We start from the raw sequence: 23,031 nt of genomic DNA on the forward strand, positions 1-23,031 counted from the left end.
GACATCTCTTTCTATACCCCACGCACTTAAAGGGTATCCTAGAGTGCCTTTTTTACCCCGGCTTCGATGCTGCCGTATTTCAAGGTGTTGCTGTGACTTTCTCTGTCATCTCATTTCAAGATATTTAAATCTGACTTTCGTCTTTAAAGCCAAAACATTTGTATTTTGAACGTGACTGCTACTACTTTCTTACAACTTTTTTATCTGATTCCTTTCAATTTTCAAAGAACAAACAAAACTGGTTCTTGCCAGAGGCTGTTAAGATGAAATATACTTAAATTTTATTATCAGAATTTGGGGGCAGGAGAAGATGGGGGGTGGGACAAGGGAAAGGTGTATATAGTAAGAGAACAGATGAAGGAAATCTCATGCTTCATTGGGGCTGGTGCTCACTTCACTACCTAAGGAATGTCCCTCCTGAGAATCACAGCTGAAGTCTGTGTCAGGTTTTGCCCTCAAACTGTAAAAGAATTTTAGGCATAGCTTTGACCTAAAAGTTATGAGTTGAACTGCCATAGTTTTTATAATTAAAGGAAATGAGAACTTTTAAGGTAATGCCAGCAAAGTTTCTCGTGTTAAAAAAAAAAATAGATTCTTGTGTTGATGTTATAATTTAAAAAACATTTTTTATGTATGCTGTAGAGCTTTGTTCTTTCAAGCATTTAGAAATAACATCAAAGCCTGTGGAATTCTAAGAGGTAAAATATTACACAAAATCCCAAACTAGTTTGGTTGGGTTTTTTCTTTCTTCTTTTTTTTTCCTCCCTGAAAAAAAAATCTGAATCATTTCAGATATAATTTTGGTCTGGAAAAGCAGCTCAGAATTTATCAAAACTGTTATATATTTATTCAGACCAAAATTCCATATCTTGAAAAATTATCAATGCTTCATAAAACCTTTACTGTCAATGCCTTTGCCTGAATTTCAGGCAAAATTTCACAGTGGGACTGACACATGTGAAACAATAACAGAGCAGTACATACAGCATTGTTGGGCATTCAGAAACACCTGTGCATTAAGACTTGATTTATTTTCTCATAGTAAAAAATTCAGGTATCAAGAATATTGAAACTGACCAGCAGTGGAGCATTTAATAGTACAAAGTAAATAATGCATTGGGACATGATGATATTGTCTCATATGCTGTATATTTTAAGGCTGCAGTTTTCTCATATGCTAAAGTAATCAATCCCACTTGCACTATAAATGTCAACTACTATATATGGAGGTTAATGTAAATTTTCTCTCTCGCAAGAAGAAAACAATATTCTGTAAACCTGGAGAAAAGCCACCATATAATAGTAAAATGTTTTCAACAGTTAAGCAGGAAAAAGCTGTTGACAAAAGCAGGAATAATGATCATTTAAGCTGCTACAATAAGATTAGCAACAGTCTTTCCTTGCCATATGCATGTGGTTAAAAGTTAGTTTTACTGTAAATATTGACAGTCATCACCTTATGAATTCCCATATACCTGAATAATTATAATCAGGAAAGAAAGATTATTTAACAAAATTATGCATACATATAAGTTTTTTGTATTTTTGCTTGAAAGTTGTACAGCCATCTTTTAAAATAATAGCAGAGGTTGAACTCCGAATTGTTACTACTGCATCTTTTGACAGCTTGTTTCAAAGATTATTTATTAGCCCAAATATTATGAACATTTAAACTAATGCTACTAATTCTTAAGTGTATTTTGCAGTGGTTTCTCTTTCCATTTCTTTAGTGATCCAATTAAAAAACTGTCTAGCTATTTCCAATATGATACTTAAAGAATAACTTAAGATTTATTTGTGTGTTCCTAGAAGCATTTCCAAAATATATATCCTTTATTTACAGTCAAGACAAAATACCATAGGGCCTCATTTGGCCTCATCCTTTGATGGCTAAACCATTCTCCAAGGTTGGAGTGAACCAACAGGCTCACTCTGCAACTCTCTCTCACTGCTCTGTGACCGCAAGTGCACCTTGTCACATCAGGTGAGACTCTGAACAAAGTTTTTGCACTGTCTACTAATTGAGCTCTCTTGTAATGCAGTGGTCCTTCACATGAGATGGTAAGAACAGGCTGCTCAAGACGACCAAGGAGGCAGCTGGTAAGTGCTCTGCACTGGGGCGAGTGTCAAGCTTGCCTAATCCAGGTCAGGACTGTGAATCTAGTTATATTGCTTTCTAAAAGAAGGTCCCATTCTTTGAGCTGTGAATTATCAGGAGGTTCCCTCCCTTTCTCTCTGATCATGATCAGCATTTTCAGCTTAGACTTGGGAAAACTTGAAAAATTAGGAAACGTAACCTACACAACAAAAAGTCAAGCAGTATTCTAATGTCAAATAATGACAGTATTGTAAGCCCATGTGGTGTCCACTCCACAGTGTGTAAGAGGTTTTTTATTTATTTGTAAATGTAGATAGGCATAAACTCTAGTAAGAGGAAAAGGTAATCATTCCTGAAAAGTAGGATGGTAGGGCATAAAATTCTGATATGATCTCAAAATCAAGAGTGGAGAGTAATATATGACTTTGCCAGATTATTTCCTTTCCTTCAGTGAGAACGTCATCTCCTGCAGCTTCACTTAGCTTGCAGCCTGCGGGTCCAGCCAGAACTGTCAGCCACTGGATGAAGGTGGAGTTCCCTGCTATAAGAACACCTAGAGAAAGGCTAAGCCTTCTCTTTAGGACAGCCAACCACTTTTCTAAACTACAAACAGTGATAAGCAGAGGGTGAAGAAAAGCACAACAATGCCTTTTACTCCAAAGCATTCTGTCAGGCATCAAATTCATGTTAGTTAGTTTTCATTAGTCTGGATGGTTCTTCTATCTTGAGGTAAGGTCAGAGAGGGAATTCTTGTTGGAATCCCTGATAGGCTTTCCTACTCTTCGTCACACCGGGATAGGCTATAACAAAGTTTTCAAACTGAAGTCAAAATAGGAATCCAAAATAATAATTTTTTATAAAAGTTTATCCCAGAGATTAAAGTGTGAAGGAATGTCTGCTAGAAGAAAGAAAATAGCACTGAGTACGTCTGGACATCCTAAATGCAGAATCTGGTAAACTTCATGGCGCATACTTTATTTCCCAACTTTTAGCAGAGAAAACAGAACTTCTTTACACTTAAACTGTCAGTGTCCTTAAGGGTTTGAGTTGGTTGCTTATTTGAAAACAGAAAAATTTGTGACTATATTGAGGGCTAAAAGTTTGGACAGGTCGAACTATTTCGATCTGAAGGGACTCTATGTCTTCTAGTATCAAATTAAAAAATCATTTAAGTGGAGAAAGTAGCTGCTGACAAGTTCAAGCTAGTGGACATTGAATAAATGCTTCTGCCATGGTTGTTCTGTGACAGCCCAGAGCTGAGTGCTTGCCAGCTGCTTGGTGTCAATTTGATATGCTTGTGTGATTCCTCCACCACAGGTAGGTGGTTTAAACCCAGCTGAGGATGTCTACATGAGTTGTGATTGCTGCACTGGATCATGTAGATGTACTTAAAAAATAGAACCTTTGCAGCTGTTTTATTCAAGAACATTAAGTTAAGAATTTATGTTCCAGAAATGAAAGTTGGAAGATTTAAATGTGAAAGACGGCTTATAATTTCTCTCTCTCAATTTCTGCTTCTCTAAGAGCATTATGTTACCCTTCTGTCTTTTGTCTTATAAAAGGAAAGTCTGTGTTTGTCTTTTTTGTGTTTGTCTATTACCCTTTTTAATAGAAAATAGAAAGTTACATCCATACATTTATTTTGTAATGTTACTTAGCATTATTTCAGTATTTCGTGCTTTTAATAAATTTTGATAAACAGTTTACAGTACATTTTAGTGAAGGTGAATGGATTTCAGGCACTCCACAAGCTTTATAAAAGACAAGTATAATTACAAATGACGTACCTTTGAAACTGCAGTCTTAGAAATGAACATTGAATACTTCATCTTTTAATTTAAGTGTTAAAGCAGATGCTACTCCTGTAGTCATATTCTTTAAGAGTGAAGATTATAGCCTTTTCCGAGTACTGACATAAGGTATTGGAAAGTTTGCAGAGTAAGGCAGGTGAGCTGTCTTCGTATCTTGCTGTAGTGCAGAGTTTATCAATATTTTCAAGCTGTAAATCTCATTTGAAAGGCAAATACTATGCTTTCAGAAAAGTCAGAGAAATAAAAGGAATATCCCTACTGGCTCCACACTGGTCTCTGCTGGTTTTTGTTTCTCAATGCCCATTTGTTTCTTGTAGGTATCTTTGTACCAATGCTTTGTCAGTACCAAATTACTTCTGGATATGGTTAGTTTTTCACCTTAGGACTGTAATATTGTTCTGATAACTTACTGCTAGCTCTGCGCAAACACTTTCCAGGGTTAACTGAAGTCCTGCTTGAGGAAGGGAATTGCTGGCATCACCTCAAGGTAGGAGAGCAATTCTAAAAACCTCCAGAGTGAAATACATCTGATCCATTACCTCCCTGCCTAACCAAGAGAGAACTGAAAAAAATTGATTTTGGAGATCACACCACAATAAATTAAAAAAAAAAAAAAGTTTCAAAGAGTTTAAAAAAATACTGGTCTATACTTCCAGCTTAGGGCCCAAGTCAATATTCCTTGATTACCCAGACTGCATCAGTGTTGGCTCTCACTCTGCCTAACAGAGGAACAAACCTAGGCCCTGTAAGAGATCAGCTTAGACTGAGACCCTTCTAGTTAAGAAATTGGAGCCATGTGGTGTAAAGCACGGAGACAAATCTAATTGGCCAAACCATGCCAGAAATACCTGCTGTAAAGTAATAAGGGCAAGATCCATTCACTGTGATTAAATTGGTCCATGAAGAAACATTCTTGCAGTAGTATGGCTGCTTGCATTTGTTACAGCATCATCATAACATACCATCTGCTCTTTTATATCCTTCTTTATAGCTCTGACTTTCAGAGAGATGGTAGTGATTACCTCACATCTTTACTATATAAAAAGAGCTGTTTGCTAGTTCAGTGTTCAGGAAAAAAAAAAAAGTTTTTGTCAGTTACTCATCAATTTGCTCATCTGTTTGTCCTATGCAACATGATGATTTCAAGTCTGCTGACACTGTTACCCAAGGGAGTATGATTCATGCAATAATTTTCCTTCCTTCCTTCCTATTTCTTTTAAATTTGCTGGAACTTTAACATATCCCATACATATTTTTCACCTTAAACTATTCTACCCTTACTAGCACTACAGTCATTCAATTCATTTTTAAAATCTTATTTTCTTATTTTAGATAGGAGGCTTACTAGTATTAGAAACAATACTTTAAGATGGCATAAAATTTTAGTTTCTTACTCTTGACACCCCTTTCTTGCCAGGATACTTATTTTCTTTTCTCTTGGAAAATGAGCTGCTTCTTCAAGAATAAAGACTAATATTCATAACAATACCTTTTTGTTTATAGAATCCATTATCACCAAGGCTATGAAAGACTCTTACCAATGTGGGTGGCTTCCCCTTTTTCAGTAGTGAGATCACTTATCATGCTCCAGGACACACAGTCAAGCACCAACCTTCTGAACGAGTCTCCTGACACTGAATACTGTAGTGAATAGAGAATGATTTGTTGTGAAGAAACCCATCAGGGACTTCTGGGTGGAGCAACACATTTCCACTACAAGGGAAGGGCAGTCATGGAAGAGATCTCGCTGGCAGCAGTTTCACTTCGTAGAGCTCAAATCAGGTGAGTCTGAAAATACACAGCAAATTATTGATCCTGGCAAAGACACTTTGTGGTTGCCTGATTTGTGAGCTAAAATGGTCATGGCTAATTTCTTCATGCTTTAGACAAACTGAGCTGAAGGAAACATTTGACTCACAAAGCACACCCTAATTCACAGAGTAAAGGAACAGGGAGTAATATCTTGCGGTCAGTCTCCCTCCTCAGCAGAGTGCTGGAGGCAGTGCATGAGGTTAAATGGCTTTTAACTCTCAGCACTGACCTATTTATTAAGCGTTTGCTATTTCTGAGAGTTTTCATTCTCATGTTTTGATGGGTTTAGAAACGTTTCCAGCAATGTAATTTTGGTCCCTCTCACAGGAGCTCTTTTGAAGGATCTGTATGCACAGGAATGTCCCAGTTTCCTCCCAGAGAAAGCTGGCAGGCTGTAAAGAATGTTTCTTTTTTACTTCATTGTCCATTTCTTACTTCCCTCAGATAACTGTCTTCTCGTTTCCTTGTCCCACATGCAGAAATGTCCAGCCACTCTCCAATTTACTCGCTGCAAAACTTCCACCTCATTGTGTGATTTTTTTCATGTAAGTTTTCCTCTGCTTATGACTTGCTTTGGTTTTCTTCTTACTTTTTCCTTCAAAACACAAGCTTTTTAAAAAAAATTAAATTTTAGACAAACCAAAGTACATCTGACTTCAACACCTCGTTTCACCCAAATTTGTTTCTACGCACACCTCACTTCCAGTTCCACTCCAGACCCCTCCCATTCGCAGCGAAAGAGGCATCCTAACAGAACCAGTTACTGTGAAGGTACAACTGTCCTTCAAAGTCTCTCATGTCTCCATTACCATGGCAGCCCTCACTTTGGCCTTTAAAATAGCATCTTCTTCTAGACATAGACAGTTGATATATGGATGCGAGTTCACTGTTACCACCTCCATACTCTTTCTTCTTTTTCATATCAAACACTTATTTGTGATGCTAGCCGTTTGCTATAGCTATTGTTACTCTTAAATGTTTTTGTGTCTCTAGAAAGGAACTGAGTCACACCTGCATCCCCTAAAAGGAAGGAGGACTCATATGCTTCTTCCCCCATAAGAGATTTGTTGTTTGGAGGCAACACTCTGCCCCAACTTTTTTAAGTATATCAGCTTGTTAAAGAGAAAAAGCTGAACTGTAATGCTGTAATTTACACACAGACACTCTGGATGGACAGTGAAGCATTTGGAAAATAATGAGAAATTATTAAGTCATGATCTAATCATTTTGCCTCTGGACCAGTCCTCATGCATTTGAAATTTGGGAACTGAGAATCCTGTCGCATTTATGATACTAATTCTGGCAATTCTATACATAACAACTTTGTAGACATTCTACTTCCTCTCACAATCCTAAATCTACGTCATCAGACCTTTTAACCAGCTTGGAAGGCTCTGCACACAGTTAAACCCATGTAAACAGAGTTAATATAAGGCCTAAATTAAATTACAGTAGATGTCAGAATACGTTAAGATGTCAAATTAGCATAGTTTCTAGTACTACGTAGCAATGGAGCCCTCTAAGGGTTACAAAGCAAACTGTTTGCTTTCTAGCCAAGATAAAATACTGACAGTTATGCATTTAATTGAAACAATTACGTATATTCTCCACTTTATCTTTTTTTTATGAGTTAATACAGCTATAGCATATCACACTTAACTGTTAAATTTAAATGAGATGACCCACTATAAGGCTATTTTCTACCATAAGTACCTACGTTAATGATATTCAATGATAATGGCTGACGCCAGTTAGAATTGAATTAATATCTATCCACCTAATAGGCATACATACAACAAAACCAGAAGACTTTCGTGTTGGTAATATTCTGACTGGTAGTACTTTAACCTGTAATTTGCTAGGTAAACCAAACAAAGAAAAAAGAAATGCAATGGTATTCACTTTAATGCAATAGTGTACTTTTGCATTTTCATTCAACATTTTGTATGCAGCCCCAGCTATACTTTTAAATGAAGGTAGTTTTCATTTCAGAGGACAAGATCTCCATCTTGCAACTGAAAGTTTTGGTGACATTTTTATCTAGTGCAGTCTGGAATTTGTCAATATTGATATGTATTAACATATAGAATTTGCCAAACTTTACACAAGTTAATGATTTAGCGAACTATAGCTTACCTATAAGCTATGTGTTCTGTACATTTTCAAATGAAACAGTTTATGGAACAATTACTGACAAAATAGTTTCTGAAGAAGCTCTATTTAATAATATTGTGGAACATTTTTACTTCTATTTCAAAGAGAATTACATGGAAATCGTATACCATTACAACTGTCATTGTTAGTTTACGTGTAAATACAGTCAGCTAATTTCACATGTTAAATTTGTTCTTCATCCAACATGTGGGAAGCAGATAACTTGGATAACACACATTATTTACTAATTAATTTGAATTTTTGATGGTAAAAATCAATAAACCAATTTGCTAGAAAGAAATCGGTCTTGTGAGCTTTTTTTATAAATTAGCTCTTCTTAATCAGAGGGATGTTGTGTCCTGCTTTTTGATCATTAGTGTAGAATAATTAGTCTAATTTAGGGCCATTGAAACAAGAAAATAGATAAAATTGGACTGTTTTATTTGTGTCGACTCTGTGATTTAAAAGAAAAAACAGACTGTGATTACTTACAAAAGGTCTCACTACCAATTAATGTACAAAATCAACACCTTTAGTAAAGCTATTAAATCTATTTCTCATCCCATTTTACTACACTGCTGTGTATTTAAACAACCAAAAAGCTTAGAGTTCCCTGGATTCTGCTAGAAAATACTTTGCCATGAAGGGCTGAGGTCTTCCATATTATTTGTTTCATACATGAGCTTCCTGATTTTTGTGATGTTTTTGCTTGAATATGAGCCTTACAAATCACTATTTGTGGCTATAATTGGCTATAGGGAGCCAATTATTCTAACTAATCCCTAAATTAGGGTGAAGAGAATGGTATCAGCGGCATGACTCTTACAGCTACAGACCTAAGATGATTCACATCTTGTAAATCCTACTGTATATTATTTCAAGATACATTACTAATGAACTGTTGGGTAAATCATTACTGCAGGCTGCAAAGGAATAGCACATTTTGTTCATTTATTTATCCAAACTTCACAGCATGATTACTTAAATGGCTTGAAGAATTTCTAAAAGCTTGTTTCTACCATATTAAAACCATTCCAAGCTCAGTGTTGCTTAAGATCAAGGTGTATCAGTCCTAGTTCTATTAAAAAACTTCACATCCTGCCCTGCAAGTTGAAACTACCTAGGTGTATTTATTACACAGTCCTAGGACTGAGAGCTAAGTATGATCTAAGTATGATTTTAGTGAAGGGTCCCAGCCTAGATACCTCTTTGTCCAGCTGAACTTCATTCTGCTTCCCCTTGGGTCACTGTGCAAACCGTTTTTCTCAGGTTTTTGCTGGATCAGAAGACAGGAAAGGTATACAAGATTGTATTTCTTTGATTTAGGGCTGGATTAACAAGCATGTTATAAATGACATTTGGAACTCGTCCATTTTAAGAAATGTGCCTTGCTTCAATCAGTTATGCTGAACGCCTTGCTAATAATTATAACATTTTCAAATGAAAGAGGCAACACATTTGATCCTGTCATTGATTTCAACTGGTTCTAACTCTGGACAGTGCCAAAGAAAACAGGACCGTGATTTCAGTGGGACCACTTAAAATCAGTGCTTGTAGCAGTATAATGTATTACCAGTTACAGCTCTTTTCCTGGCTTCATTATGCCTGTGAAACTATATGAGAAAGGCTCCTACAGTTCATATTTATATGAAACAATAAACACAAATATAGGAGATGTAGAGGCCTTCCTTTTGAGTCCTCTGAGGTATTTCCTATTCAGTACAACACTGTTCTACTTTTGCAGCAAAACAGTGGTATAAGTATGGTCACAATTCCGAAGACCTGGTCAGAAGATAGATTATAAAACAGAGTTCCATAAAGCACATTGGTTTTGAGTTATGAGGCTGGCATTTCACGAGTGTGCTGGGTTATAATTGCCTAATCTTTTCAGAGCTATAATGTGTATGTGCATGCATGCAAATCACAGGAAGGGGATCAACGTCCATTCAAACTGAAAGTCTCTATTCTTAAACAGGTGGTGTGTGGAAACAGAACTCAGATGAGTTTCAAGGATAAATAAAACCAGGCTCAAAACCAGGTACACAAAGAGGAACATCAAGTCAAGAACTAAGCATCTACTTCTCAAATGAAGTCATAAAGCCTCTGAACGCTGCAAAGTACTATTTGGAGAAAGTCTGAAGTTACTTCTAAAATCCTCAATCATGACTGTAAGTGACTGCTAGCTACATAACATATTAAGAACAGACCCAGTAACGATGCATTATGCAAGGGTAAATCACAAAGAAATAGAAAGACATGCATCAGCTTTGTCAGTTCATGAACCAGAATGCTTCAGTAAACTTTCCTGCATATTTTTCACATTGTAATGTAATTCTTTTATTATTCATTGTTATCCTTCTTTTTAATTGGCTGAAGACAGGCTCCTCCATATGAAATGTAGGTATGAGCGAACAGGGTATTTATTTCCTTGCTGCATTAATAAGCTTTAAAACACAAAATACCCCCACAGTTCTTACTCTGGAAACGTATATGTGCATCATTACTTCTACAAGAAGTGCTTTTTAATGTAAAAAGGAAGAGGGTCAATAAACATTTGAAGGTCACCGAAGAGGCATCTTGGAGCTGAGACAACAATGCCGCAGGAAATAGTTACTAAGCTATGGTGAAAAGCTCTGCAAAGGAAAGCTTTGAGCAAGCTTCTGCCTGTGAGACAGTGACATCTAGTGGCAAATTTGGTTAACTGTAATGATCTCTTCCCGAGACACAGAAAAAGACCAATACTTGTATTTTGCTGAAACACATTAAAATATGTAAAACTTATTTTAAAATATTAAAAACATTTAAATAGAAATTCTCTGTTTAGTTTTCTAACCAGAGAAACATACTTTGATATATTATAAAAATAGCGTGTTCATCTATAGTGAATAAATAAGTTTTTCTTCTAATTTTTAATCAAGCTTACAATGAAAGTAAGCAAAAAAGTTTAGCTGTGTTTAAAGAAATAGAACATTCCCTACATTATGGCTGTATTGTTTTCTATCTTGTTCATACAAAGAATCGCTACTATTTTTTCATGACATTCCCATTTCCTATTAAAAGAGAGTTGAAGATTTGAGCTTGTGATTCTTGACATCCACAAAGCAATTCTCCCTAGACTCTTCCCCCATTTAGGATTCACAGCCACAGCAGATCACCATCTAACTTAGCTTTTCTGAGCAGATCCCTTCTTTTAAGACCCAGCTGACGAAAAGTAGCAAGACTGTCCTTCAAAGTTCTTTATTTAGAATATGCACAAGGATACAGGAGACCTCAATTTACTGTCCTTCTCTGCCTTGAGGAGATAGATAGGTATTTTTTCTGGGAGCTGGAGCCAAAAGACACATCTACTAAGCTAGCAAATAATCCTGAGGAACAGACATTCAAATTCCCTCACTGGATCTGTTCCATTTTGTCTAGAATCATGAGATTCATTGGACCAAAAGAGGTGAAAATACACTCCAACGTAAGGATATGGCATTTCAGTGGATGTGGAAAAAAGAGAGAATTCTAGGTTTTCATTCTTGGAAACTCATCTCATCTCTGTTACTACTTTTCCATAGGGAACAAGGCCAACCTCAAACTCCAGGAAGTTTGCCAACTAAATTGCTAATCTAGCTTTTCACAGATTTATATGCAACAAAACTTTCTACTATGGTAAAGTTGCCAGGTTAATATTGCTTTCTCCCTTTTAATGTTTTTTCACACTGGCTGATACCATGTGCTGCGGTGGAAAGACATGTTAAGGAAGGCTGAAGATTTCAGTCACTGCTTGCAAGGTACACAAAACCAGCAACAAATCAAGTCTTACTCTCCAAAAGATCTGACTGAGTAGCTACCAGCTTGTCTGTATGCATGTTCCAAATGGAAATAAACAGGCTCTTTCAGAAGTAACCTAAATTTAGATCTCCCAATTAAAAGCAAAGGTATTCCACCAGCCTTAAACATTTGGCTCACATTCACTTATAAGTACAAAATTTTGAGCAGGCAAAACAGAGTCTAAATTCATGACACAATTATTTTGGTTTGTCAGCAAGTAGGCCCTTACGATATATTATTGCACTATCACTTCATAAATCCAGACACATAATAAAGAAAAGCCACACTTTACTGATGTTGAGGGTTTCTCTTACGGTTAAAGACACCCTTTCTTTAAATTTTTATTTTTTAAACTTAGCTCTTAAACTTCGTGTTTCTTAGGCAGGGTTAGCTGGAAGCTAGGGTTAGCTAGTAGATAAAAGTTTGAGTCTTTTGAAGTATAGAAAATAAAATTATTTTTCTGACAAACATATATGGACAACATTTTTGTGTTATGTAAGATAAATTTTCACAAACTTACATTTGCTTATTATAGTTTCAGTAGTCAGGGAAGATTTAAAAACACCAAGATCACAATTTTGAAGTGTACATTTTGAGATGTTCATCCTTCAAAAAATATTGGTAAAATTTTGGAATTTGGAGCCATTTATACTTTCGCTCAGCAATATTTTTAGAAGACAAACGCCCATCATGTTGACATTTTCAAAACTAAATAATATCTGCCTCCTAGCTATTGTATTATGTCAGTGGTATCAAAAATCAGCCTACAATGTAAAGCTCAAATAGATTTTTAATTGCTAATTAAAAATAGAGTGCCTGCCACTCACACTCTCGGGTTCTTTGCTCTTCAACTTTGTTAAAGGGCTGTAATGCCCTGGGATCTTACATTAAAGGGCAAAATTAGTCCAGTAATGCAACACAAAATTAAATACTGCATGAAAGGTCAACTACACTTGAGAGTAAGTGGGAAGACAAGTTAAGCAAGATTTTTTTTTTTTTTTTCACTTGGGATCCCCAAAGGTAGTGAGAATTTCTCTAACAAATCTTGTGCCAATCAAGAATAATACAAAATTGGGCAACACAGAGAAAGTAATTTCTGTTACTTTATCTATGTTATGCTGAGAAGGACAGTTCTAATTGCTGTGTCTCACCAGGCGGCGGCAGCAGGGCAGGAGCGGGGTGTGTGAGGCCATGGAACCCCGTGGAACCTGTCACCGGGGGCAACGGGAGATCACAACTGCCCCATGAAATAAAAGCTACCGGTGGAGGAGGCAACAGCAGCTCCTCTGGTGGTTCCCATCTTGGTGTCTTGGTACCCATGACGACTGTGGACACACAAATGTGGAATGAGGTGGGTGGTGATCATGTGCTTCGGGTGCTTTAGGAATTACCAAGATCACTTCAACTGATTTTACCAGAGTTGCCCCTTTGGACTCGGTGTGCGAGTTCCGCTGGCTGCGCCAGCAGCCGAGCACTCTGCCTGCCTTAAATCCTGGGATGTCGCTTCATTTCTTGTAGGGAGAATAAGGGCTTGTGGTTATGGGACAAAGGAGAACAGCTTTAACCTGACAGTGAGGGGAAATGAGACGAGATCCCTGGAAGAGGTTCTTCCCTGTGAGGGTGGTGGGACACTGGTGCAGGTTGCCCAGGGGGGCTGTGGCTGCCCCATGCCTGGCAGTGTTCAAGGCCAGGTTGGGTGAGGCTGCAACAGCCTAGTGTGATGGTGGGTGTCCCTGCCTGTGGCGGGGAGTTGGAGCTGGATGAGCTTTGGGGTCCCTTCCAACCCAGGCCATTCCAGGATTCTGTGGTTATATGAACATGTAACCGTGTCAGGCTGTCCACCTGCTGATGGACCTGAGCAGTGATTGGATTAGATTGATCACGTCCTTTCACCCAACCAATGTCCAATGTTTCTTTTCTCCTGTCTCTAACAACTGCTTCCAACTATAACTGATTGATTCCGACTGCTGATTGATGGAGCTGAACATGAACAGCAACAGACCAGGTGAAGGGCCTGGAGCACAAGTCTGATGAGGAATGGCTGAGGGAACTAGGGGTGTTTAGTCTGGAGAAGAGAAGGCTCAGGAGGGACCTTATCGCTCTCTACAACTGCCTGAAAGGAGGATGGAGCCAGGAAGTGGCTGGTCTCCTATCCCAAGGAACAAGGGATAGGACAAGAGGAAATGGCCTCAAGCAGCATCAGGAGAGGTTTAGGCTAGATATTAGGAACAAATCCTTCCCCGAAAGGACAGTCAGAGATTTAAACTGCCCAGTTACAAAGGCTGCCCAGGGCAGTGGTGGAGTCACTGTCCCTGGAAGCGTTCCCAAACCGTGTAAATGAGAACCTCAGTGACATGGTTTAGTGGTGGCCTTCACACTGCTCGTGAACAGTTGGACCTGATGACCTTGAAGGTCTTTTCCAACCTGGCTGATTTTATGATTACATGAGGGAATTTTCATTTTCTCCAAAATACTGAACTATTTGGGGAAGTTTGCCTTGCAAGTTTGCCAATGTACTAAATAAGACACACTGTCTTCCATTGCAAAAAACTTGCTGTTTAGCTGCTCTGAACCACATCATTTACTGCGAATCAAATTAACACACACTGTGAAGCCAAACGCTATTGGTAACAGGTGGTTTTTAAGTGTGTGACACTAAAACAGTTGTGCCTTGATACTTTTGCAGAACATGTCCCTTAACAGGACACACTACCAGACCAGTAGAGATGTTTTCATGAAGAAGTGACAGTTGACACTACCGAACATTCATCAAGAGTCAGAATGGATGATTATGGTACAGCATAGCAAACCTACATCTATTTACTTTGCTACTATAAAGTGGCCTAGCTGTCTGTAATTCTTGATAGAGCAATGAGGGAGGAGAGCCATGCTAATTTAATCCACGGGAAAGGTAAAAAAAAAAGGATCCCAGACACTGCCCTTCCACAGTGCTGTGAAGCACTCCAGAAAGAGTATCACTCTCTCCTTGAGCATCACTCAAGGAGACTTGCAAACTGTGTATGCATATGCATCTATTTATCTCCCTTGGGTCCATATTTCCACTGTTATGAAGAATATTTAAGTATTTAAAATTAATTTCAAATACTTACTTAGCTTAAAAATTTACTTGTGTTCTTCATTTTTGTTCCCAACTGTTCTTCACATTAGTCGAAGTTCAGTTTTGTAGATCATCTTTCCTATGTCGTAAATGACATCTATTCTAGACAAGTTTAGGTCTTCACACAAAGGTTTAACTCCTTCAAGATACAATGTTTACCAAATACATACGGACAATCTTCCTTTGTATTCACCCTTCCCTGCTCCCACCCCAGATTTCCTTAATCCAATAAAAAGAGGTTACTCTGAGCAGAACAGAATTCTTTGTTTTTACCAGTTAATTTTTCATTTTCAGTTATAAAAAAAAAAAAGCATGAAAAAAGGGACAAAATTGCAGTTTTGCAACTTTGCCCCTTATATAGTTTTATATAATATAGTTTTGCCGGTTACTTTCTGTCTTACAAATAAGCAAAACCTATCCAAAGTTCAGCCAGCTTTAAGAAAACTGCACTAAAATAATAAAATTTGAACTGAAAAAATGCAGATATTATTTTGAATTACTTACACAAATTAAGCAGAAGATTTTACTAAACTGAGAATTTTTGAGGAAAAAAGAAGAAAAAATCTGATTAAAAATTAATACAAATTAACTCCATTTAGGTTACAGTGGCTAATTTTATTTATAAAATGCTACTTGCACTCAATACATGGTATGAAACTTGATTTATAAAGAAGTTAAATGCTTCACAGAAGCATGGATTCCTGAGGTATTCTGAATACAGTCCCTCATTTACTGGAATTCACAACACTGCTCCAATTGGCTTAAGCAGCAGCAGACTGGATACTTGGATAACCACACAGTTAAGACGTAGTTTAAGAATACATAGGCAAACGGAAACAGACTGGAAGATTGTGTCTCACAATTGCTAATAGCCTTGGTCATGGTGGAAAACTATCTTACATTGAAGGCCACAAAGACCTGCTAAAACTGGGTTTCTCCATTTCACAGCTAATTCAAATGTGTGTGGTAGATGCCCGATTTCACCTCATTGTCCACTGCCAAGGCTGCAAAGTCTTCTTGACATCAGACACAAAACCACTGCTGTTTCTAGACAAACATACAGAAGGACTGATTACCTAGACAAGTAGTATTACAATTAAAATAGTTTTACATGCTTTCACTTCTTTTTCTCTTTTTCTGCTTTCACTTTCTGTTGTAGGGTCTTCAGTTCAGTCATTACATTCAAAGTTTTGTAAACCCAGGTGACCTGAAAAGTAAGTAAATTATTAAATTTAACTATTCCACATACATTTACTTCTCGATTTAATGAAAGCATCCACATAAATAAACACATACATACCACAATTATAACAGTATTCACCAGCAGTGGTGCTGAAAATACAAGTGAAATAAACATTCCTCTTGAATCAAAGTATTGGTATTTAGAAAACAGCCTGAAAGAAATAAAAGAGAAAGCTTTACTCAGTGCAGTTCACATAGTATTAAACTTGCACACTAACTACTCTACATAGAAATTGTACTAATTATCCTACTTCTTGGGATCCGCCAGCATAGGCCAGCATTCTACTGTATTACGTCAGAACGAAAAGACAGTAAGTATCTCGCTAGTTACGAATATTTATTACAAAAACAGTCTTTTCTTTAAAGTTTTACTGCACAAAACCTAAATAAAACCACCATAGATCAAGTAACTTACTAATGTGACTACAACAGTATGTATATTTGTGCCTCAGAAAACATGCTTATCCTTAAGTGTCTGAAATTACTTTCCGAGGTATTGCGTTTACTCATATTAGAAAGGATAACAGAAATAATGAATGTAGCAAAGCTGTAATTTAGATTGCGTATGTCTGAAGTGAAACATAAAGTCTTACAATCAGATGCCTGCATAAAGCAGTATTAAACACCTAATTTCTAGTAACATCGGGGAAAGCTTAGCTGAGTGCTTATGAAAATAAGCCACCAGTTTAATTCTGATACATAGGCTCCGTAAAACAGATGTAAATGCTTTTTATGCTTATAAGTATATAAAATAGTAGTGATATTTTTGAGAAGTGTTGCTTAATTTCAGCTTATTAAACATGAATAGCTACCAAAGAAATCCCAACAAAAAACAAACGAACAAATAAATCAAAGCTCACATCCTATTCCCCTTAATCATCGTACTCTACTTTTCTCTTAGTTCTCTGACTAATTAGTTTACAACCATCCATATAACTGTAGATTTTAAGCAGCAGAATAAACACATGCTAGCTATTAAAAAATTATCTTTCCTTATAAGCTAGTTGTACTGCATGGTTTTGTTCAAAAGTTTTATATTCATCAATGCAATGGACCCTCTGCCATCACATTCTACTGATGAGGTATAAGTGACCTTTTAATTTAATGCTTTCTGGGAATGATATGAAAAAAGAATATTTTTAGAACATTCATTTAAATGCAAAAATGAAAGCGAAAATATTTACCTCCAATTCATGGCTGCCAATTCATTTATATATTCAGCGCAGTACACTAAGCCCACTGTACAACAAAAGAAAATTATTAGATTCAGTATTTCTTTAAAAATAAACTGCCATCAGTTCTGCCATGTACACTACAGATGTATATATACCAGACATTAGAATTCCTTGATCCTCAGAAGACCAAATTACACATTTAATATTTAATTGCACAAACCCAATTCTGATTTAAACGTCCCATATAGTTACTGAGAAGTATAAAGTGATCGTAAAACATACCCACTACATTACAAATAAACAAACATAAAATCCTACCAGAAAGAGCTTAGCATACAAATGAATACAGTAAATAATTAATTTTTTTTTTAATCAGTGTTTTTTCCAGCAGTCTTCTTGGTGACTACTTCCAAGTTATGACTGTAAAAATAAATGCCTGCACTTCCCAAATTGGTATGGAATTAAGTTATCATTTTAGATGTTAAGGCATCACACTGCTATATCTAACATTATTATCTGAAGTTAGAGTACTAATTTTATATAAGCATTTTGATAAAATACAAACTTTGAACATGTGTATAGCAGAGCAGTCCACCGTCATCAAGTGAAAACTAGCATATTCTTACTCAACAATCACATGCAATATGAAGCTATCAAGACAATAAGAAAATTCAGAGCAATCACATATTTAACAGAAAAGCAATACAACTACAGTTTGTCCTTGTATCATTTTCCACAAGAAGCAAACCAAAAAAAAACCAAACCCCAAACCAAACAGATTCAGTGGCAATGGTCACCTGCACAAGGCAATGAAATAACTAGTCTAGTGATATGAAGGCATGCTGTCTTGTTTTGACATCATCTGGATTATCTCCGCTTGGTGCTGCACAGTATAAACATATCTATAGCTGCTCAGCTGCCAAGGTAAACCAATGTGATAATTTCATCATTTCCTCAGTTATTTCTATCTATAACACAAACTTATTTATACTGCAGATACATCAAAAGTGGTTCAGTTTTCCAGGTACAAACAAGGCTTGGACTCAATACAGATATTTCTATATACTACTCTTGTGAACAGCAAATTTATATCTTATCTGGATTTAAAATCCCGTGATGATTTTCCAATGCAGTTAGACCTTGGGCATTCAAACTAGCATTAGTAACACTGAGAATCCTTCACATAAAGAGTCTAAAATAACAGCACGACACTGGGAGTTCTGAATGTCAAATATTAAGTTTAAGAAAGAAACCCGTGTATAGCTCCAGGGAACTTTCAGGCCTAACACGTCACCAACCTGGCATTGTTATTTTGCTGTCTGTAGATCATTTTAAACTCTGCAGTTACAAGTGGATGTATAGAATTACAAAGGTTTCTAGAATCCTTTTTGGGGGTACTTAATGTTATTGAAACCTTAGCTTTAACTGAGTTAAAAGGAAGCTGTAATTTCTCTACTAACTTCATTAGTTCACAAAGTGGTATTTTAAAGCATAAAAATAGTCTTCAAGCAGCTTCTTGACTGCAAACCTTTCAATTGCTCATTCTTCCTCCACTACTCTGCAAGCATGACAGAACTGAGGTAACTTGTCAAAAAAACCAACTCACCAGAAAATCTAATCTATGGCTAGAACCAAGGTACATGCTCGTAATACCTGGATCCAACTCAAATACACACCATCTGAATTAAACCAAACACCCTCTGCAAAGCTTCTAGATCTTCAGCCAGTCAGCCATAAAGACACAGCTTTGGCTGGGCAAGGCCACTCTGGATTCTCAGGCTGAAGCCTGATAAACCCTGAGATAACCCAAGCTGTTAACTGCCATGTCCCAAATTAGCTTTGCTCTTCCTTGTGCCATTATCACGGTTGTCAGCGGGGCATATGGTGAACCTGCTCCAAAAATGAGTCCTGCTGAAAGCTGATCATCTTCACTGACCTGCAGTGTTAGAATAAAGCAGAGCAGGAAGCAAGTGCTGGATCTCAGCCCATCTGTCTTCTGCTTCTCCAGCACAGCAACAATTTCATGGGAAGCTATGATACACACAGCACTTACTGCACAGAAACATTGCCTATCCCAGATGCTCACTAAGGCCAGAGCATGAAGGCACTACTTCATACAATCTTAGAAATTAAATAAACACGTATTTACACGGCATAGCAGCTTCTACAACAGTTTATCATATATATATAGTCACTGCTACAAGATAATCTGCATGCACTTCACCTGCTGCAAATTATAAAACCGTGAGCTGTGCAAGTACATGAAGAAAACAGATAAAACAAAGTGACCAAAAGCAGCTATGTGACAGTTTTAGCAGCTTAAAGAACGCCCAAGCCCTCCACCTCTGACCGGCAGTTCCCGGACGCAGGAGCGCAGCACTCACCCATGCAGAGGAAGTGCCCTACTTGCACCCGGTAGTGCTGGAAAGAGGCGCAAGTCAGCAGGAAGCAGAGGACGTGGAAAACCGCCAGACCCACCAGCCAGGGCTCGGACCAGTCCGTCCTCTGCGGACAAAGCGAACGCGGGTTAGGCAGGGCAGGAGAAGCAGTGCCGCCAGGCAGCCGGAGCGACCAGCTCTCCTTCTCCCGCACCGAACACGACCCATTTCAGTCACGAACCGCGCTCCGCACCCGCCCCGCCGAGGAAGGAGCGGGCACCCCCGCGCCCCGCGCACGCAGTGGCCGGTGCCTCCCCCCTCTCCCGGGCAAGCAGCCGGCCCGGCCCCGGCCCCGGTCCCCTCCTTACTGCTAGGACGGCAGACAGCCCTGGCGGGCTGCTGAGAGGCTCCTCCATGGCAGCGGCACCACTACTTCACGCGAGACTTCAGGGAGCGCCGGTTCCGGGCCCCGCGGCGGCAGCCGGAAGGCGTTGGGCGGGGGGGGGGGGGGGTGTTCTTCTGCTTTAGGGCAGCGGAGTCTGTTTGTGTCGCTCGGGTGGCGCTCCCGGGGCCCCCCCTCGTCCTCGCAGCGCGGGGAAAGGGTGGTGGCTGGTCCTGTGCTCGGGTGGATGACCAGAGGTGTCTCTGCACGCCCCAGTGGCTGCCTCTCCCGAGGGTAGCACCAGCTCGGAACTGCCTCTCTTGGTCCTATGGGTGCAACTGCGTTCTTCCAGTGGAATAGCTCCTGTGGCTGTGCAGGAGAGGGGAAGAAGCTCTAGATCTGATTTTAGTGTTTGATGCTGAAGTTAGGAAGCGAGTGGGAGAGTATTTTTTGCCATGTTATACTCAGTGGAGTCAGGCTGGCATTGGGTGGGTGGCCCAGCACTAGTGTTGAGGTTTTGGTATTAGCTCTGCAACACCTTTAGCTGCTTTGGGGGTGGAAGTGCAAGAAAAAGGGAGTTTTAAGCCCAGCTGGAAATTTCTGACAAGCAAACCCAGTTGAGCATTCCAGGCAGGAACCTAAGTGAAAAATACTTTATACTTTTTATACTTTTTTTTTTTTATGCTAATTATTTTTTCCAAATTATTACTGTATAGTGGAAAGTGAATAGGACATTTCAAAAGTTAAACTTCTCATTTACAGTGCCTTTTTGCTGGATGCATGTGTGTCTGGAAGAACCGACTGCTCAATGACCTATCACAGATTTCAAACTCGGATTCCTATCAACTAAACCAGAAGACTTCAGGAGTCTTAGTAGGATTAGCTTTGTCTGAGAAACCATAATGTCATATATAGCTCTGCATTCTGTTTTCTTGAAATTATTTTTTCTGACACTTTGGCTTATCAGATGTGAAGCTTTTTTTTTGGGGGGGGGTGTGGATTGTTTGGTTTTGTTTTTTTGTTTGTTTGTTTATTTTTCAAAATGTTTGGAAGTGCATGTAAATGTAAATGCTACAAATACTATTTTAATTTAGTCTGCCGTATAGCCAAATACAAGGCATCACTGTGAACTAGTCACTTTCACTGTCACACTTCTCACACTAAATTGTGGATACCTGAAATTGAGGATGCATTTTTCTGTTTTGTTTTAGGTTTTTGGTAATCTTTTTCTCAACAACAATAATATCTGGAAGCCACTTGAGACTTCTACTTAAGGCATTGTAAAACTAAGTAATATGGCTAATGTACAAAATAAAATGGTTTGGGGTTGTTTTAAATGATGAATCAGTTTCTTGTTGCTCACTGACTCTGGTAACCATCTGAAAAAGCTGAAGGGCTTCAGTGAATGAAGTAGCTGCTTTATGAGCAGAATATGCTGGTCAGTGGTGAATCTGTGATGCAGACAAGCTGGGTGGATAGGAAATTACTGGCTTGTTATGGGTACAACATACTGTATTAAAAACTTCATGTAGCTTTTATTGTCAGCCACTCTAGCAGCAGTGGAAACTTTCTTATAGGGGAACAGGAGTTGCTGCTTGAAGATTGACTAGGATAAAGTCAATAATACTGTTTGTCAGCAGGTGGTAGCAGATACCTAAGAATTACCAGAGCTTTTGTGTGGGATAGGTTATCTTTCTTTTTAACGGGGAATGAAATTTTAAACTGAAGAAAAAGTAACAAATGGATACATTGCTGTTTCATAGGGGAAAAAAAAAAATGTGTATTTGTCCTTTTACAGCTTCTTTGCAGAGCCAGTATGCTACATTTAGACACAGATTTTAGAAGTACTCTAGTAACCAGAAACATACAGTACCAATAATAATATATACATTTTTCTGTTCCTGTTATTAGAAGTAACTTCAATAGTTTCTAAAACTCAGACTCAGTTTTCTGTTGTAAGATTCAAATTCCTATGTAAATTTTTCCACACTACAGTATTGTCCAAGTAGATTGGATGAAAAATAAAAAATAATAAAAAAATGCAGATTGGTAAAAGGATTTTTATTTTTTTCTCCTTTTAACAACTGAAAACCCTTATTTGCTTTGCGTAGGAAAAGATCTAAAATCAGACATTTATTGTAAGTTTAGGTTGCTGAAAAAAACAAGCTGGGTGGTAAAAAAGCCTACTTACGATAGGGAATCCCAAACTTAAATGCTAATTATGTTTCTCATGGTAGCCCTACATGTTCACTAGTAGATCTTATGGTGGTGTACTAGAGACCACTTGGAAGTGCTTTTTATACTTGCTGCTGAGGGAAATGCAGCTCCAATTCTCCATGAGAATCAGAATGGAAAAGAACTTCTGTTTTTGAAGTTCCTTACAAATGCAGGAAATGCTTCATTTCTTCTATTTTATTTGTTCAGTCTTCAAATTAGCAGATAGTTTGATAATTTATAAATGGTCTTGTTTCATTAAGGTCCTACAATACAGGTTTGCTTTTGTGATAATGCAATTTTCAGTTTCTGCCTTAAGAAGCTAAAGTGCTTTGCAATATAAGATCCATATTTAAAATACCTTTGAAAAATTAAATACAAATTTCTGCTGTCTGTGCTGAACAAACAGTGTTCTACACCATTTTATTCTTTACATTTGGTATAGTAAATGTTCTATCTTTGCAGAGTGTGTTCCATTGTAAACTGGATTTTGCTTATGAGGGACGGGGTTGTATTGAGCTATATAAGCTTTTCAAGTTTTGTGGATGAAACAGTTTAAGACAGCTTCACTTTAAACAGGCAGTTTCTTGGGGAAATGCTATGAGGAACTTCCTTGTCGTCAAACATGATTTGAAATATACAAAATGCAAAATATAAATAGACTATAAATGTCTTAGTGTGATGAGGTAGGTCAGTGTGACAGCACATGCATCCTTTGATCAGGAGATCAGAGGTTATGTGTCGGGATTGTTGGATCCCAGTCTGCAGTTATTTTGCTGTCCTTGTCCATAACATGCATGTTGATCTACAGCCACCCAGTCTTTGAGGGTC

At 37.9% G+C, this 23,031-nt stretch overlaps 1 protein-coding gene across 1 annotated transcript; it reads right to left on the minus strand.

The window, feature by feature from the left end:
* Nucleotides 1-15,403: 15,403 nt before the first annotated feature.
* Nucleotides 15,404-21,327, minus strand: TMEM18 (transmembrane protein 18). The gene is made up of 5 exons (XM_030490607.1): nucleotides 19,973-21,327; nucleotides 19,611-19,731; nucleotides 17,236-17,290; nucleotides 16,110-16,203; nucleotides 15,404-16,016 (listed from the first exon to the last, which is right to left on the minus strand). Exons 1-5 carry the CDS (start codon nucleotides 20,018-20,020, stop codon nucleotides 15,927-15,929), a joined length of 408 nt encoding a protein of 135 aa, XP_030346467.1. The 5' UTR covers nucleotides 20,021-21,327; the 3' UTR covers nucleotides 15,404-15,926.
* Nucleotides 21,328-23,031: the final 1,704 nt, after the last annotated feature.

The sequence above is a fragment of the Strigops habroptila genome, chromosome 6 (assembly GCF_004027225.2).
Source record: "Strigops habroptila isolate Jane chromosome 6, bStrHab1.2.pri, whole genome shotgun sequence".
NCBI classification, from domain to species: domain Eukaryota; kingdom Metazoa; phylum Chordata; class Aves; order Psittaciformes; family Psittacidae; genus Strigops; species Strigops habroptila.